Source organism: Vombatus ursinus, unplaced genomic scaffold, assembly GCF_900497805.2.
Source record: "Vombatus ursinus unplaced genomic scaffold, bare-nosed wombat genome assembly UNPS02014874.1, whole genome shotgun sequence".
Lineage (NCBI taxonomy): Eukaryota > Metazoa > Chordata > Mammalia > Diprotodontia > Vombatidae > Vombatus > Vombatus ursinus.
The window spans coordinates 13,623,040-13,642,211 of record NW_020954652.1 but is presented as its reverse complement, the minus strand read 5'-3'; the positions used below and the strand labels follow the sequence as shown (position 1 = coordinate 13,642,211).

General features: G+C 35.0%; 1 protein-coding gene across 4 annotated transcripts in view; it reads right to left on the bottom strand.

Moving 5' to 3' along the window:
• Nucleotides 1-19,172, bottom strand: part of PPFIA2 (PTPRF interacting protein alpha 2) — a 664,632-nt gene that overhangs the window by 225,768 nt on the left and 419,692 nt on the right. For all 4 annotated transcript variants that reach the window (XM_027842480.1, XM_027842481.1, XM_027842482.1 and 1 more), the window contains one exon: nt 5,063-5,227. In XM_027842480.1, the coding sequence (XP_027698281.1) occupies nt 5,063-5,227 (165 nt within the window). The remainder of the gene's footprint in view (nt 1-5,062; nt 5,228-19,172) is intronic.

The window sequence follows — 19,172 nt, the reverse complement described above, 5'->3', positions numbered from 1 at the left end:
CTGACCCTGTCTCCTCCCCTTAATCAGAAAATTCTCAACTTTTTTTTTACTGAAAATTCTTTCTATCTTTATATGCAAGTTGATTAGTAATTGTAATTTTATTGTATCCTCCTTGAAAAAGAAATGATCAGAAGCACACCCCATATTTCAGAGGCAGATTCCATAGAAGTGCCTTATGTGGCTCACAATTTCAAAGTAGGCCCAGCCATGCCTCACTTTACTCCCTTCCATCCTTTCATGCCCTAGATGAAGGCTAAGCACTTTTCATCTCCAAAATTCACAACCCCCACTCCCACCCAATGAGAGTGCTTCATGTGGTATACTATATCTAGGTGGCCTCTGATATCATTCACTTTACTATCCACTATCTTCTCACTAGCCAACCACCCTCTCTTCTAGGTGTAGAACTGTAATCTGATTGATATTGTTATTACTAAAGGAAAGTACATGTCGATCTACTCCCCTGTGTCTCCATTCACCAGCCCTGAAAATTAACAAACCAAAGTATCTATCTCTTTGGCCACGACCCCACTATGTATGTTGTTTTCACTGATAACCTTGGGTCTCAAGAACTGTCTCCACATTTATACGTCTACCCTGATCACTGAGTGCAGTACTTGGTAGCCAGTAAGTGCGTGATACAATGATATTTTTTCATTCATTCACTCATACCACTGGGCTTTAAAATTTTATCATTTTGAATACACGGAATATTGCTTATTTCAAAGATCCATTAGATTATCACTATGTACTCCTTTCCCCAATCCTGAATGCATTATCTTCATGCCTTTTAATGTAAATTTCACAAAGGCAGAAAATATCTCTAAATTTATATTTCTAGTGCCCAACAAAGTACCTGACAAAGAGAAGGCACTTGTTAAATACTTGATAATTGACTGCTTTTTTAGTTGGTGTTTTTATGAATTTCTATGTGCAAAAATGTGACTTCACAGTGCCTGACCTTTTTGTAAGGATGAGCTTCCCCACACTTAGCTGCGATCTTCCTAAACACATAGCTCATTGATGTGCCCAGGTTTGTAGAATCTGCCAGTCTGTGATCCAGTGACAGAGGCAATGAGAACTCAAGGTCCTCTTCACACCAAGATAAAGCATTAAGAGTAGCATATTGGTATACAGGGGTGGGGAACCTTTGACTGAAGCCTAACTTCACAGAACAAATCCCCTTAATAAAAGGATTTATTCTGTAAAGATTGGATTCAGTCGAAGGGCCACATCTGGCCTCAAGGCCACAGGTTCCTCACCCCTGGTATAGAATATAACATGGTAGCATAGTATCATAGATACAGAGCTGGAAGAGATCTCAGAAGCCTTCTAATCTAATGCTTTCCTTTGAAAGTTGTGGAAACTGAGGCATATTACATGCATAAAAAAGTTATAGTATTTAATTAGATTACTCAATAGGCAGTATTATGGGATGTAGACTAATATAATGTTTTATGGGGGAAAGAAGGGAATGCTTGAGACAACTACATACTATTCTCATATTCCGTCTCTAAATTATGACAACTAGTCTGCCTCTCAATGTCAAGTCATTGAGCATTTATTAAGCACCTACTATGTGCTGGGCATTATTTTAAGCACAAGGTTTATTAAGAAAGGCAAAAGTGAAGCAAAAAGAAAAAAAAATACATGTAAAGAAAACATGTTTTATGAATTCGATGCAGTGATCAGAGGGTATAGCTTAGTCAGTCTGAGAGTGAAATAAGTTAGATAGAAAACATCTGCATTTTGCATTAAGATGTGAGGGTAGCTTCTGTGGCTAAGCTGGATCATTAGCCTGCGAAGTGGATTTTGTGTTTTAAAGGATGAAGAGAATAAGGACTGGAATCTTAGAGACGAATGGGACCATTGAGGACATTGAGTTTATCTTTTATCAGCATCCTCTTTACAATATCCTTACCGAAACAGAGATCATTTGATTCACTGGAGAAGAGAGGTACATGAAAGAATGAGAGAGAGGAGGGAGGAGAAAGGAAAGAGAGAGGGAGAAGCATGAGTACTATGGTTAAGATCCAAAAAGGAGAAATATTCAATCAATTGGGAGGTGGCATTAAAAATGATCAGTTAACTAAATAGCTTTGTGTTTGAGGGAGCCAGGAGAGATTTCTTCACATGAATAAATTATCTAATACATCCATAAAATAGCATTATGTTTTTAACCTCTTATTTTAGTACCACTTCAATAAATTGTGCTTAATGTTTTCACTCTAAAGATAAATATAAGAAAAAAAACATTGAATATTATCAAGGGATTCTGCTTTAGTCAACATTTTACCATTTTCTCTCAACATTACAAAAGTTACAAAGAGCCCTTAGAAAGAATGAATTAGATTTAAATTGAATTGAAAATGAACTAGAAAGCCCTTAGAAAGAATGAATTAGATTAAAAAAAAACTATATCATCTCAGCATTAATCTAAATAACTGTTCCATCCAATTTATGACTAGGTTATATTTTATATTTTCATTCTACCTTCCTTATAAAACCAAATATCACCTTGTCAGACTTCTAGATTTAATTGGATTATTAATAAAATCATGGAGTCAGAGTTCTCCTGGGATGCAGGAAGAGGTGTTAATGAAAAATGACTATGTAACATTGCTCTTTTTTAGGCATATTTATTACTATTTCACTCCCCTCCCCAAAGAGAAGCTGTCCCTTGTACAAATTCTGTAATATGAAGGCAAAATAAATCAAGACACTGTCCATGTCCAAAAATGTTTGCCTTATTCCTCACTTCTATATCACATCTCTGTCAAGAGGTAGGAAGCATGATTCATCTTCAGCCTTCTGAAGACATGATTGGTTGCTACTTTGATCAGAGTACTAAAGTCTTTCAGATCTTCACTTCAGCTCACTCTCTGTTCTACTCTGCCTCCACATCAACTACTTACCTTATTCCATGCAGCCCTCTGCCCTGTGTTAGCCACTTTCCCTACCCACCCCCACCATCAGCTAGTGATAATGAAGCTTTAGATTTTTTGTCTTCCTCTGTTAGAATGTAAGCTCCTTGAGGGTAGGGACTGTCTTATTTACTTGTTTTTGCATCTCCAATGATTAGCATAGTTCCTGGCACATAGCAAGTGTTTGACGAATGTTTTTGCTATCTATTCAAAATTGTTTTCTTTTACACATTGTACTCCTTATAGGAGCCATTTTGCACATTCAAATGTTTGTATTTGTTGATAATTCTTACTTTCATGATATAAAATACATATATTTATCCAGATATCTATCTATATGTGTGTGTATACACATACATACACACACATATATGTATATATGTGTATATACATATATATCTACATCTATAGATGTGTGTGTATATATATATATATATATATCTGTCTATACCCAGCAAGACTGTGCTTTGCAATAATCCTTCTTTAATTCAGGAAGAGACACCATGATTGAAGTCTGTTTTTTTATATTAAATCATTGCTAATTGTTTTGGTACAAATCTGTGATTTCAGTGATACAATGAACCTCTGGTGTGATTAAGTCCTTTCACTCAGCTCAGTAACTTGCCTATAATTTATCACCATATAGAATTTCCTGGGACATTAATAGGCTGAATGATTTGCCCATATACATATAGTTACTATGTGTCAAAACTCTGGCTTGAACCCAGGACTGACCCTCTGTCTATTATGTCTCGTAAAATTTGTATTTATAGCCTCTTCCTGCCAAAAGTCCAAAATAAGATTTATTTATGAGCTTAAAACTGGCAGCCCATCCCATTTTGAAAACAACTTAAAAAAATTACAAAACCTTAACACATTTCAAGAAAAGTGAGAATTTAACAAAGTAGCAAGTAATGACAGGAGATGAAAATATTACTGCCTAATTTTGCCACATTGGAAAGGATGCTAGCAGGGCCTGCTATATACAAATCCAATTCTGGTACATGAAAAATGTTAATGAACCAATTGTTGACTTTGACAGCTGAGGTGAAAAACAAGATATAATTTATTTCTCAAAAATCTAGAAGGCAAAATTATGGTTATCTTCATGCCTATGTTGCACATAAGCCCTTTCTGGAAGAATGAAACATAGCTGAGGGTTGAGGACCAAGAAGAAATACATGTATTAATAAAGAGCAAACATATCTGCATTGGTACAAAGTGAATAAAACTGCTGCATAATCACTGGTTTGGAATTGAATGTTCGTGACCTATCACTTACTTCACAATGAAATGTCAAAAAAGTTCTAAGCTTATAAAACACCAAAGAGTACAGACTGCTTATTTTTTTTTTCAGTTCAATCTTTTAAATTCTACAAAACTGAAATCACACCATAAACCTTAATAATCTCCAAAGGGTATTACACTCAGACTGGCTTATATATGTCACTACAATTTATTTCAGCAACAGCAATGAAAAAGCTTAAAGCTACTTTTAAAAAATGCCTTAAAGCATTTTTTTTTCTACTGATATCTTATTTGGTTACATGGAGTGACTTTTACAGAATGTAGCCTAGGCCTTACAGAATAGTAGAGCTAAGAAATGCAACCTTTAGGCAAGGATATCCATCTGGGAGGGTAGAAATTGCTTAGTCTTCTTTTGTTTTTGTTTTTTTAATAAATTTGCAGTGATAGCTTTTGTTTTTCATAGCTGAGGTCTCCTCCATATAATCTACCCTTCTCACCTCCCAGAGAGTTATCCCTTATAGTAAAGATTTTTTTTTTTTTAAAGAATAAGAGGAAGAAGGTAGGGAAAAAAAACAAAACAAAAACAAAGAACCCTACAATAATATGTTAAGCTCTGATATGGTATCTGGGCCAGCACTATAAAATTACAAATTCACATTACATATGACCAACTCTGTTGGGCTACAGATAACAGACTGATGAAAGGCCTATGATAAGGTTCAATTGGAGTATCAAAGACCCTGGTAAACTCTGAATTTTTCGTGCCCATTTGGGGAAATCTCTTTGAATGACTTACTTTAGGAAGACATGAGCTTCAATGGATGATAGTAAGAATGTCATGAACGAGAGAGCACAGTTAAGTTGAATATGAGTGTCTTTCCATACTGTACCTTTTCATCCAATGCCTTGTGGTGCTCAAACAGGGATTTCAGGGCTTTGAGGACCTCCACTTCACTGGAAACTCCTGATGGGGACTGGGCTTGCCTTTTCACCACCGTCATTCTTAGTGACCGCTCATGTCTTGAAACAAGGCACTCCAAATGCTCCAGTAACAACTATTATTAGGAAACAAAAGAAAACGTAGTTAGAGATTTTCTTTTACATCCAAATGCTATTAGCAGTACAGTGACCTAACTATAACCTTGTGAGCTATCAGTGTGCCAAGATGCGTTGTAACCAGAGGCAGTATTCTATAATGAAAGCAGTGATCATCAAATGAAGTGAATGGGGGGGGGGGGAAGGAAGAAAGGATAGAAGAAATGAAGGAAGGAAGGAAGGAAGGAGGTATTCATTGGTTAGGGAATGGCTGAACTGAACTTAGTTAGATGAATGCAGTGAGATACTAATGCATAATAAGAAAGGGAGAATTTGAGGAATTCAAAGAAACACAGGAAGGCTTCTATGAACTGATGCAGAGTGAATCAATCAATCAATCAATCAATCAATAAATATTTATTAAGTCCCTATAATGTGCCAGGCACTATGCTAAGTGCTGGAGCAAGCAGAATCACAAGGATACTATCCCTCACCCTAAAGAAAGCAGAACCAGGAAAACATATGCAATGACTACAGCAATGGAAATGGAAATAAAAATACAAATGAAACCAAATGTTATAAAATTATAATAAACAAGCTTAGCTTCAAATAAGTTAAATGAAAAGGTACCTCCTCTCTTTCTCTTCTCAGAGGTGGAGGACATTGTGGCAGTACAATACTTTAATTCCTAGGTATCTTCTCACCAACCCCCTTTGCTTGGGATTTCTAATCCCTAACTTTTGTAGTTTTGGAACTATAAACAGATGAATATTTGCCAATGTTCCTGCTGTTTGTCAATCTTCTCCCAAGCAGCTCTATTCACCATCCGTGCAGCTTTCACTTCAAATAACTCATTAGTTAACAGTCCTCCCTCTCCCTCTTCCCCCTCTCTCTTCATATATATGTGTGTGTATATATGCATATGTGCATATATGTATATACTATTTTTGTATATAAACATACATGAGCACATACGTATGTGTGTATATACATATGTATACATGTGTATTCACACACATATAAGGGACTGTCATGGGGTGTTTTTTTTTTTTTGGTCTCCAGCATCAGCACTTCAATTCCTGGCATATAATAAATGTTTAACAAATGGTTTTTCATTCATTTGTTCTTTTGCTTATATGTAAAGTACTGTATCTTTAAATTGCTGCCCTTTCATGTAGAGTAATGTAGTGTTAAAAAAAAAAGGCAGAATAAATTTTGTACAAAGAAAGAGTTACATAAACTGGTAAAGGATATAGGGTACTACCTTTCATAGAAAAACATAATAATTGAAAGAAGTGGGAAAATAACTTTGTTTTGATAAAAACAGCTAAAATATGTGTGTGTAAAAAAACAGTTTTTAAATGGGAGAAATTGGGAGAGAAAAATACCTATGTTATAAATGTAAAATATTCTTTATTTAGTATGTGATGAGTTTCATAGTTTAAATTTTTTTATTAAAAACTGCTAATATGTAAACACAGTTTGAAGGACAAAGATTGAGGAGAATCCTTTTGCGATCTAAGAGTTTCAAGGAACTATGGTCATTTCCACGTAATTGTTTTTAGACTTAAGAGGGTAAGACTGAAAAATCATTTAATTTTTTTAGAATCTGGAGAATGAGTAGATGAGAATCATTGATTTCATAAGGGAAATCTGGTGAGTTTTTAACTCATATAAAAAGGCTGAGAACCACTGAGTAATATGAAGCAAGGTTGTAAGTCACTGAGAGATACAAAGTGTAAAGGCTGAAGCTGGGGTGGTCAAGAATGAACAGAAGAAGACTGAGGCAGGGATGGAGAGGAAAAAGGAATTAAAAGTAGCTTTCCCAGAACTATATGAAGAAAATAGCAGTCCACAAGAAAACTGACTGCTTGTTTCTGACTGGCTACAGAATGGCAGCTATTGCCTTTAGAGCCACATAGAGTGAATCTCTTCAGAAACACCCATTTTTCTTTGCAGAACACCTCCTTCTAGTTTATGAGTGAAAAGCAGGAAGGGGGAAGAGAAGTCTCAGAGTTGCTTTGTTATACAGGAAGAGGTTCTGGAGTCTAATTGGATGAAAGAGAACAGTAATGAATGAAGTAGTTAGGCTTCTCTGCCTGGCTCAGAGTTAACTATAGCTTTTTTTTTTTTTTTCCGGGGTGGGGTGAGGTGAGGAGAAGTTCCATTATGATTGTAAGATGCAGAATCCTAGTGAGTGAGCAGCTGGATATGCTGAGCTGGGCTGTAATGCCCAGTAAGTTCAGCCTGATGACCTTTGTGATGCTTTTCCAAGGCTTTTTTTTTTCCCAAAGGGTGACTGTAAATGGAAAGAGACTGGACATGTGATGCTGTTTCAAGAATAGAGGATTAGAGGATTTGTCCAGCTGGAGACAGGACAGTTAGGTGACAGGGTCAGGAAGACTTGAGTTCAAATCTGGCCTCAGACATCTACTATCTGTGTGACCTGGTGCAAGTCACTTAATCCTGTTTGCCTCTGTTTCCTTATTCGTAAAATGTGCTGGAGAAGGAAATGGCAAACCAATCTAGCATCTATGCCAAGAAAAATCTAAATAGGGTCACAAAGAGCTGGACGTGACTGAAATGACTGAATAACAACAAACAGCTGGAGGGTGGTAAAGACCAACAGAAAGCAGTTACTCCTGGAATGACTTAGGGTGGTATAGCTCTATAGACCAATGACATCGCATTTGGCAATCCAGAGCTGTGGGCTACCCTGTACATAAATGTTTTCCTTCCTCATGTGCTTTACTGTCAAGTTTCTATAAGAATTTGTGTATTTGCTACCACTGCAATTGAGTACATTGATGGGACAGTGTGATCTAGGTTTGTGCATGGATTATGATATGTTACTGATTTGAGGACCTATGTTAATATTATTTGTTTTTGCCTTATTACCGATTAAGTCATTATGTTTTAAGATCTAAAAATTTCATCATTTTGTGTTACCTGGCTTATGTAAATGGGCTCAAAAGCTAATATGGTGAGCAAAGAGGCTTACTTCTAAGACCCTGAGAGGAAATGAGTAGAATTGAGTTGTAGTCTTTGATGGAAACCTAGACCTGTCAGTATGAGGGCAGATGGATATCGTCAAGCTAGCTCAGTGAGAGAGAGGTGTGGGATATTAAAATTATTATAACAACACACATGTAAGGTTATAGACTTTTTTCAAAGCTTTGGTAACATTTGCCAAATTTTTCCTTCTTTTCAAATTTTTTTCTTTGTTATGAGGATCTCTTGGACTGGAGAGATGTACTGGGAAATGTAAGTGATATAAAAAAAAGATAACAAAAGTTGCAAAATAATGACAATCATAATAACAATTATTATTCCTATCATTATCTATGTATCCCTTTTATTACCTAATCTAGTACTTTATACTTAATAGGTACTAAATGAATATTTGTTGAATTGAATTCAATTCTCTTGCTAGTACAAATTGTGTTTAATGAATATTTGTTGAATTGAATTCAATTCTCTTGCTAGTACAAATTGTGTTTCAATTTCTATTAAATCAAGTGACCAATGTTGAAGGACATACATTTATATGAGGGCACATGTGTCAACTATAAAGAATTATACAGCTGGTAATAGCAACAGTCTGAATTTATCTTACCACAGCTAATCTTAATAAGGTTCTCTAGCTCAACAGAAAACAGGGAGCTTTTTCTATGCATTTTAGGGAATGTTTCAAACACAATTTAGCTTTCCTCTTATAGTTTATGACCCCTGAGGTGGATGGAATTATAGCTTTATTATTTATAACTGACATTAAGATTGAAATCACAGATGAGGGCTTTAGACCTCCAAGTCAAACACCATGGAGGATTACATAAGGAAATTGTGTTGGGGGTGATCTAATTTAGTGGCACAAGAATGAAAAAAAAATTACTTTAGTTGGTGGGAAATAATCATATATCAAATTATCCTAATCTCAAGTCATATCTCAAAAGCTCAACATTCAAGACCCCAGATATTGAGCATATAAAGGTTTATTATTTTAAGTTATTTGACCAAAAAAACAACAACCACCAAACCTTGTTTTTTACACACTTAAACACACACACACGTACTTTAGTGGGTCAAAAAAAAAAAGATGGACTTTTTTTCTTTGTCCTACCCCCTTTTTTTTCCTTTTTTATTTTTCAACTAACTCATATTTCTTTAGTTAGGCAGCTGCTGGCTCTTTGGATAGTGCACTGGGCCTGGAGCCAGGAAGACTTGAGTTCAAATGCAGCCTCAGACACTTTTTAGCTGTGTGACCCTGGGCAAGTCACAACCTCTGATTGCCTGACAAAAAGATCCATGAAAACATAAATAGCAAACCACTCCAGCATTTTTGCCAAGAAAATCCCATGGACTCTCATCCTCCTTACCTAATCTGTTAATAAGGCCTGTTGATTTTACCTAAGTAACATGTCTCATACACATCACCTTCTTTCCTCTGACATTGCCACCATCTAGGTGTAGGACCTTATTTCTTCATGCCTGGATTATTGTTTTAGCTTTCTAGTCGTGTATGTCACAAGTCTCTCTCCACAACAGTCCATCATTCAGCAATTAAAAGGATCTTCCTAAAATATAGGTCGAACCATGTCACACCCTATACTCAGTAAACTCCAGTGGCTCCCAATTACCTCCAGAATTAAATATAAAATCCTATGTTTGCATTTAAACCTGCCTTCCTAACCTGCTCCCTCACAACACCCTTCTGATCTTCTTACACCTTACCATACTCCCTCTATCATCCCAATTCCACCCAATTTTCCATTCAATGACATTGCCCTGTTTATTGTTCCCCCAATAAGAAACTCCATCTCCCAAGTCAAGACAATCTCACTATATGCTTCCCACGCCTACAATGCCCTTTCTTCCCATCTCTGCCTCCTTGATTCTCTGATCTCCTTTATGCTAAAATCCCACTTTCTTATAGGATTCCTTTCCTAATACTCTTTAATTTCAATGCCTTCCCAAGAATCAATGATTTTCTTTCTTTAATTTTTTCTTAAAATTATTTATTAAATTTTACCCAATTACATGTAAAAATTATTTATTAAATTTTATCCAATATCATGTAAAAAAACTCAATCATTTACAAAAAAAATCTTATGAGCTCCAAATTCTCTCCCTATCACCACTCCAACCTCCATAAGAAGACAAGTAATTTGATATCAATTATACATGTGAAGTCATGCAAAATAAATGTCAATTATTATCAATGAATCCTGTATGCAACTTGTTTTTACTGTGAGCTCTTTGAGAGCAGGGGCGATTGTTTATATTTCTTTTTATACCTAGCACTTAGTACAGTGTCTGACACATAATAGGTGTATTTAAAAAATATTTATGATTGACAATTTGGAAGGAAATGAGGGGGGAAAAAACCTAAAACCTTTGTAACAGATCAAAAATAGCAACACATAGAGTTAAAATAGGGGGCTGGAGCAGAATCTATTTTGCTATAGCTGAAGTAAAAAAGACAAGGGTAAACATCACGATCTCAGACAAAGCAAAATCAAAAATAAACCTAATTAAAAGGGCTAATAAGAAAAACTGCATTTTGCTAAAATGTACCATAGAAAATGAAGTAATATAGGCCCAGAAACAGAGACAATAGTGATACAAAGGAAAGGCTTTCAAGACTTAGAAGTGAATGACAAATCATCTAAATGATATAGCATTCAAATTCTTAAAGGAAAAATTAAATGAGTTACAAGAGGAAATTGTAAAACCTTACTAGCAGAGGACCTCAACTTTCCTCTCTCAGAAGTAGATAAATCTAATCACAAATAAGAAAGTAGCTGAGGAAATCAATAGAATTTTAGAAAAGTCAGATATCATAGACCTCAGGGGATGGGGGGTGGAGAATGAGTGAGAATAGAAAGGAACATACTTTTTTTTTTTGGATGTACATAGCATCCTTCACAGAAAAAAAAATGTCTATAGCACAGTAAAAATTACATTAAACAAAGAGCTGTGGAAGCATAAAATAAAAATTAATTAGAAACTAAATAATGTAATCCTAAAGTATGAGTGAATCAAAGAACAAATCATAGAAACAATAAATAACTTAATTGAAGGTAATGACAATATTGAGATAACATACCAAACTTTGTGTGATACATCCAAAGCAATATTTAGGGGAAAAATTATATGTCTAAATCTAATTAATTTTTTTTTAAAAAAGAGAGAAAAAGCAGATTAATGAATTGGACATGCAACTAAAAAACTAGAAAAAAATTTTAAATTCCCAATTAAACATAAAATGGAAATCCTTAAAAATCAAAAGAGAGATGAACAAAATTGGAAGTCAAAACAAAACACAAACATTGAACTAACAAATAAAACTAGGAGCTGATTTTATGAAAAAATAAAAAGATAAACAACTGGTTTATTTGATTTTAAAAGAAAAGGAAAGAAGAAAATCAAATTATTAGTATCAAAAATGAAAAAAAAAAGGCGAATGCACCACCAATGAAGATGAAATTAAGGGACTTTTCAGAGCTATTTTGCCCAATTATAGGCCAATAAATCTAACAATTAAGTGAAATGGATGAATATCTGAATATATATATATATATATATATATATATTACTCAGGTTAACAAAAAAAAAAGAAGAAACAGATGCTCAACTAACTCTGTCTTTGAAAAAAGAAACTGAACAAGACATCAGTGAGTTCCCTAAGAAAACATCCCCAGGATCTGATAAATTTGCAAGTAAATTCTACCAAATATTTAAAGATCAATTAATTTCAATACCATATAAACTATTTTGAAAATAAGAAGTAAAGAAGGAATTCTTACAAATTCCTTCTATGACACTCTTAATATCTAAACCAGGAAGAACAAAAACATAAAGAAAACTTATAGATCTCCCTAACAAAAACAGATGCAAAAATTTAAATAAGATAGTAGGAAGGAGATTATAGTAATATTTCACAAAGATTATACACTATGGACTGACAAGATTTATACCATGAATGTGAGGGAACTGAGGACAGCGAAGTTGTTAATCGTGGGAACTAAGCCAACCACACTGGCTCCATCTTGTGACTCAGTTCTGGAGTTAACTTAGTTCCTATTCAGTTATGGGTCTAATCCACTTTCTGTCTTGTGAGAAAACTATTCACTTTTGGGAATTGGCAAAACCTTACTACATTATTTGAATCTAGTTCTGTGTAGCTAGAAAACTGAACCATCTCTCCCTGCTGCTTAGAGACCCGTAACCAGAGACCTAGGTTATGCTGAGCAGAAATTTAGTCAGATCCTAAGACTGATGCAAGGAGTTTTCTCACAATTGTACATCTCAAGCAACCTAGACATCTAAAAACTGGCTGCATGCTGATCATTCAATTATCGTTTTCACATTCCTTTAACGGTTTTCAGACACTTGTGGGAGTGGGTCACCTCTTTTTCTGAATTCAGAAATCGTATCTGTTTGTTCTCCCTTTCCCATCTTGGAAAGTCCCTGATATTTCATCCAATTAGAAATCAGACAACCTAATGTTGTATTATTTCTTTTTAATTAATGGCCTTATTTGTTTTTTTGTTTTTATGAATGAATGTCTGTCTCCCCCTGTATCTGGGTTCTAGGCTTAAGTTGAGGAGGCTTGGTCCCAATTCGTTAGGCACTTGGCATGCACTGTTTAATAAAATGGTATTCTCGGAATATCAAACCTTTGTTTCCTCAGTTACTTCATCTTTCACCCTCCACAAATGATACAGGACTGGTTCAATATTAGGAAAATCATATTCACAATTGACCACATAAATAATAAAAATAACAAAAATCATATGATAATCTCAATAGATGCATAAAAAATGTTTGATAACATAAAACACCCACTCCTATTAAAAACACTAGAAAGCATAGGAATAAATGGGCCTTTCTTAAATGATAAATAGTATCTCTCTATAGTTATTAGCAAGTATTACATATAATAGGGATAAACTAGAAGCATTCCCAATAAGATCAGGGGTGAAGCAAAGGTATCCATTATCACCACTATTGTTCAATATTGTACTAGAAAGACTAGCTACAGTAATAAGAAAAGAAAAAGAAACAGGAGGAATGAAAACAAGCAATGAGGAAGCAAAACTATAACTTTGTACAGATGATAGAATAGTATACTTAAAGAACTCTAGAGAATTATTTAAAAAAAACTAATTGAAACAATTAACAACTTTAGCAAAGTTGCAGGATATAAAATAAATCCCCAGAAAGTATCAGTATTTCTATATATTATCAATAAAACCAAACAGAGAGAAAAAGAGAAATTCTACTTTTAAAATCATTGCAGATAATATAAGACATTTAGGAAACTCTTTATCACAACATATCCAAGGAGTATGTGAACACAATTAGAAAATAATATTCACTCAAATAAAGACTGATCTAAACAACTGGAGAAATAGTCATTGCTCATGGGTAGGCCAAACTAATACTGCAAAAATGACAATTCTACCTACACTAATGTACTCATTGAATGCCATACCAATTATATAATCTAAAATTGTTTTAAATATCTAGAAAAAATAGTAAATAAATTCATCTGGAAGAACAAAAAGTCAAGAAGATCAAGAGAATGAATGAAAAAAATGTGAAGGAAGGTAGCCTATCAGTACCAGAGGTCAAACTATATTACAAAGTGGTAATCATCAAAACAATCTGGTACTGACTAAGAAATAGAGTGGTGGATCAGTGGAGTAGAGTAGGTACATAGTACACAGTAATAAATGACCACAGTAATCTAGTACTTGATAAACCCAAAATCCAGGTTTAGGTCAAGAACTAGCAATCTGAAAATAAAATTGCTTGGAAAATTGGAAAGTAGTTTGACAGAAACTAGACAAACACCATCTCACACTGTATATCAAGATAAGGTCAAAATGAGTACATGATTTAGACATAATGTGATATCACAAACAAAACCAATGCAGCCAAAATTAGAAGGAAAGCAAGAAATGGGGGGTGAGGGGGGGTTTACAATAAGTTTCTGTTATAAAGGCCTCATTTCTCAAATATGTAAGAAACTGAGCCGAATTTATAAAAATAAGAGCAATTTCCCATTCTATAATTGGTTAAAGGATACAAAAAGGCAGCTTTCTGAAGACGAAATGTAAGCTATCAGTATGACAAATGCTGGAGAAGATGTGGAAAAATTTGCACACTGATGCACTGTTGTTGGAGTTGTAAACTTCTTCAGCCATTCTTAAGAACAATCTGGGACTATGACCAAAGGATAATTAAAACCGTGCATGCTCTTTGATCCAGCAACACCTACTACTAAGTCTATACCCCAAAGAGAACAGAGAAAAAAGGAGAAGTACCTGAATGCACATAAATATTTGTAACAGCTTTTTTTATGGTGACAGAGGTGGAAATGGAGGGAATGCCCATCAACTAGGGAAAGGCTGGACTAGTTTTGTTATATTATTGTAACAGAATACTATTATGCTAAAAGAAATAGTGAGCCGAATGGTTTTAGAAACAACAACAACAACAACAACAACCTGGGAAGACTCATATGAACTAAGGAAAAGTGAAGTGAATAGAATCAGGAGAACATTGTACACAGTAACAACAATATTGCATAAATTGCCAACTGTTAAAAGACTTATCTAATCAATGCAATGATTCAGGAAAATTCCAAATAATCTATAATGAAAAATGCTAGCTACATCTAGAAAGAGAACTGATGGACTCTGAGTACAGATTGAAATATACATTCTCCCTTATTTTTCTTCATTTTTTGCAACATAGCTAACATGGAAATATGTTTTGTATAAGTGATATCATATTTCTTACCATCTCAGTGGATGAGGCAGGGGTGATAGGCAGAGAAGAGTCACTCTTCTCTCAAAACATGGCTCAAGCAACATTTTTTGCACAAAGTCTTTCCTTTATCACTAGGGCCCCCACCTCCCACAAAACTGTTAGTGCTATCTCTCCCAAAGTAAATTGTATTTAATTAATCTCTATATATTTGTATTTTTTTTTCTTTTTTTATGCTGAATATATTTTTTATAATGCTTGTCTTTCCAATTGGAATTTAGGTTCATTATAAGTAGAAACTGTTTCATTCTTTGCCCTTGTATTACCAGTGCCTATTCCATTTTGTGTGTTTTTTTTTTTTTTAGCAGAAAATACTCGATAAATGGTTGGTGATTTGATATGCAAAAATCCCTTAAAACTTATTATGCAAAATAAATTTTAGATAACACTTTTATAAATTCAAAAAGCTAAGGTTGAACGTGACTTGTTGACTTACTTAAGGCCAGATAATCAGTACAATTTTTACAATCCGTTTCCCCAATAAACTGTTCAACATAATTTCCCACAAATGTTAATGCAAACAAGAAAAAAAAAAGGCAGGAAATATTTTAGTTAAAAAATAACCATTTTTAGGCATGAGTGCAATTTTTGGAAAATTAGAAATAAAGCAAGAAGAAAAGGAATCACATGTGCAAAACTATTTAAAGCTGTTCTTTTGGTAGTTAGCTAAAAACTGGAAATTAAGATGACCACTTATTGAGAAATAGCTAAATAAATCAACATCTGTGAATGTAATGGAATAATATCATGGCATTAGAAATTATGACCTGTACAATTTCAGATGGAACTGCTAAGACCTCTACGAACTGATGAAAAGTGAATTGAGCAGAAATAGGAGAACAATTTACACAATGATAACAATATTATAAAGAAAAAAAAAACTTTGAAATACTGGAGGTGAAACATACTACGCATGTCTTTCCAAAGAGGTAATTCACTTCATAATCCACGTTTTTAGATATAACCAATGTGGGAATTTGTTTTGATGAACTATGCAGATTTGCTAACCAGATTTTCTTTTTTTATTCTTCAGTGGGAACAGGAAATAAGAACAAATAAAAACAAAACAGTAAAAGGAATAATGAATAGCAATAATGAGAATGTTGCATAACTGAAGCTTTAGTTATACTAATATATGTGACAAAGATATCTGATAAAAATATTAAATAAAAGCACCAGGCCTTGAGTTAGAAGACCTGAATTCAAATCTGACCTTAGATATTTCCTAGCTGTGTGACTTTGGGCACATCATTTAACTTTGGTTTGCCTCAGTTTCCTTATCTGTAAAATGGAGATAATAATTGTACCTAAATCACAGGGTTGTTGCAAGGATCCAATGAGCTAAAAATTGTAAAATGCTTAAGCACAGTGCCTAGCACAAAGTAAGCTCTATATAGATGGTGGTGGTAGTAGTGGTGGTGGTATGGTGGTAGAGAAGGAGGAAGAGGAGGAGGAGGAAGAGGGGGAAGGAGAAGGGGGAGGGGGAGGGAGACTGTGAGGGAGAAGAAGAAAGGAATGTTGACAATTTGTTAGCGACTTCTTACAACAATTGGGTATTCTAGTAACAAACTGAGCTCTACCGTCTGCTTCAGAATCAGTGTGTGGTGATGTTCTTTATTTACCCTTCATCTGTTCATCCCTATATAAAAGCTCCTCAACCTGGGAAGAAATAATCCTAAACAGTTGGAATAGACATTCTTTCATGCCCCAGCTTCCATTTAATGTTTCTCTGCTGAAGAAGATGAGAAAATTAAGTCACAACTAATTATTGAAGTGTGATGATGAGCTGGGTTAAATATTATATTTTGTGGTTATGGATTCTTTCAAAATTAGCACCAGAATCATAACCACTACGGCTACCTGTTTTAAGAGAATGACAATCATTCATTCATTTACTTAATAATCATTTTTCAGTCTGACTGCAGAGCAATGTGCTAGCACTTAAGAAGAGATAGAATTTAGATAAGACATTGGCTGAGTCCTTGTGGAATTTTTCCATTCTAGTAAGGGTGATAAGGCATGCCCTAAAAAAGATAATCATGCCATACATTCTATGATAGCTGAATTAGTGTTATCTCCCCCTATTATAATGTAAATTCCATGAAGGCCTGGGCTCTCTCACTTTTGTTACTGCATTAAGAGTGCTTAGCACAGAGCCTGCCAAGTAAGAACAGAGATAGAGAATGGACTGTTGATTTCATTGGCTTTGTGATTTCATTTCATTTCCAGGAATTTTTGTAGGTCAACAACTTCTCTGCAATTTATAGTCTTAGAGAGCTGCCTAAATTATTGAAACGTTAAATCATTATGTATTAGCTATAGGAGTTAAATTCAGTTCTTCTAGTCTTTGAAGTCATCCCTCAAAGCTGCCACCACACTGCTTCCTATTTGGTACATAGTAGGTATTTAATTACTTGAGGCAGCTAAATGCCTCAGTGGATAAAGTGCTAGGTCTGGAGTCAGGAAGACATGGCTTCAAATCAGACTTCAGACACTTACTGGTTGTGCGACCCTGGGCAAGTCACTTAACCTCTAGTTGCCTCAATCCACTGGAGAAAGAAATGACAAACCATTCCAGTATCTTTGCCAAGAAATCCCCACGGACAATATTGGCATGCTATGGTCCACAGCGTCATGAAGAGTTGGAAATGACTAAACAACAAGTACTTAATTAATGCTTTTTTATGCATTAATGTATGAAGTCAATGGAGGAAGGCATGTATTGATTAGAAAGACATAGAAGCCTCCTTGGAGGAGATAGCATTTAAGGGGGTCTTTAAAAGATCCCAGAGGTAATCAAGAGAAGGAAGAATCTTGTTCCTACCTTCACAATGTCTCCCATACATACACCCTCTTCTTTACTCTGAAAGTCACCGTCTTATTTTAGACCTCAACACCTCTCACCTAAAGTATTTCTATGGCCTTCTAATTGGTCTCCCTGTGTCATCTCCCTCCATTCCAATCCACTCTCTGCATAGCTGTCCATGTCTCCTTCCTACTCAATAAGCTTCAGTGGCTCCCTAATACTGTTAGATTCAAATAAAACACTCTTCTGTTTGGCACTTAATGTTCTTTATAACTAAGCCCCCTCCTTCTTTTACAGGCTCATCCTATATAACTCCCCCTTCCATAGGCTGAAATCCAAGCACACTGATCTCTCTGGCCTTCACACATGGCAGGCCTTCTCCAGTCTCCAGGCCTTTTTACTGGATATACTCTATGGACAGAATTCCCTAGTGTCTCCTCTCTGGCCTCTTAGTTTCTCTGCACTCCTTCAAGACAAGACTTAGCCCAAATTCTACTTTTTTTTTTTTTTTGGCTAGGCAATGGGGTTAAGTGATTTGCCCAGGCTCACACAGCTAGTAAGTGTTATGTGTCTGAGGCCGGATTTGAACTCAAGTCCTCCTGAATCCAGGACTGATGCTCTATCCACTGTACCACTTAGCTGACCCTCAAATTTTACATTCTTTAGAAGGTCTCTTCCAGGCCTCCCTCCCTCCAGTTATTAGCCCCTTTACCTGTAAAATAACCTTCCATCCTTTGCATAATAAATGCCTGTTAACTGACTAACAAGAAGGATTTAAGGGGAAAACATGAGGAAAGGAAGAGGAACAGGAAAATATCAGGCAAGTTTAGGGTCCCTATGTAATCTGGACAATAGAATATGTAGTGAGAATGGAAGCAATGAACATTTTCTTTTTTTTTTCTTTTTTTTAGTGAGATGAGGTAAAAAAGAAAAGTAAGATAAGGTAAAAAAGGAAAAGAGAGAAAAGAGAGATAAGGTAAAAAAGAAAAGAGAGAAAAGGTAAAAAAGAAATTACGATAGGACAAAAGAAGTGTTTAACCATGGGCCATCTTCTGAATATCGCTGGCCTTATTACCAAAAGAATGTGTTTATGTAAATAAGAATGTTCATTCTTCTTCTACAACTTACATGTGTTTGGGAGAGGGAGTGAGGCATACACTTATCAAAGTTTTATAAATGTCAATATTATTTATCATATTTAAAGATACCAAACATTAATGTGTTTGACAATATCAGGTTGCTATGGACATTGTCTGTGTAGGTCATGTTTTAGGCAGCAATGAAAAGAGCTGGAGTTGGCCTTTTTCCGTTACCTTTGAGAA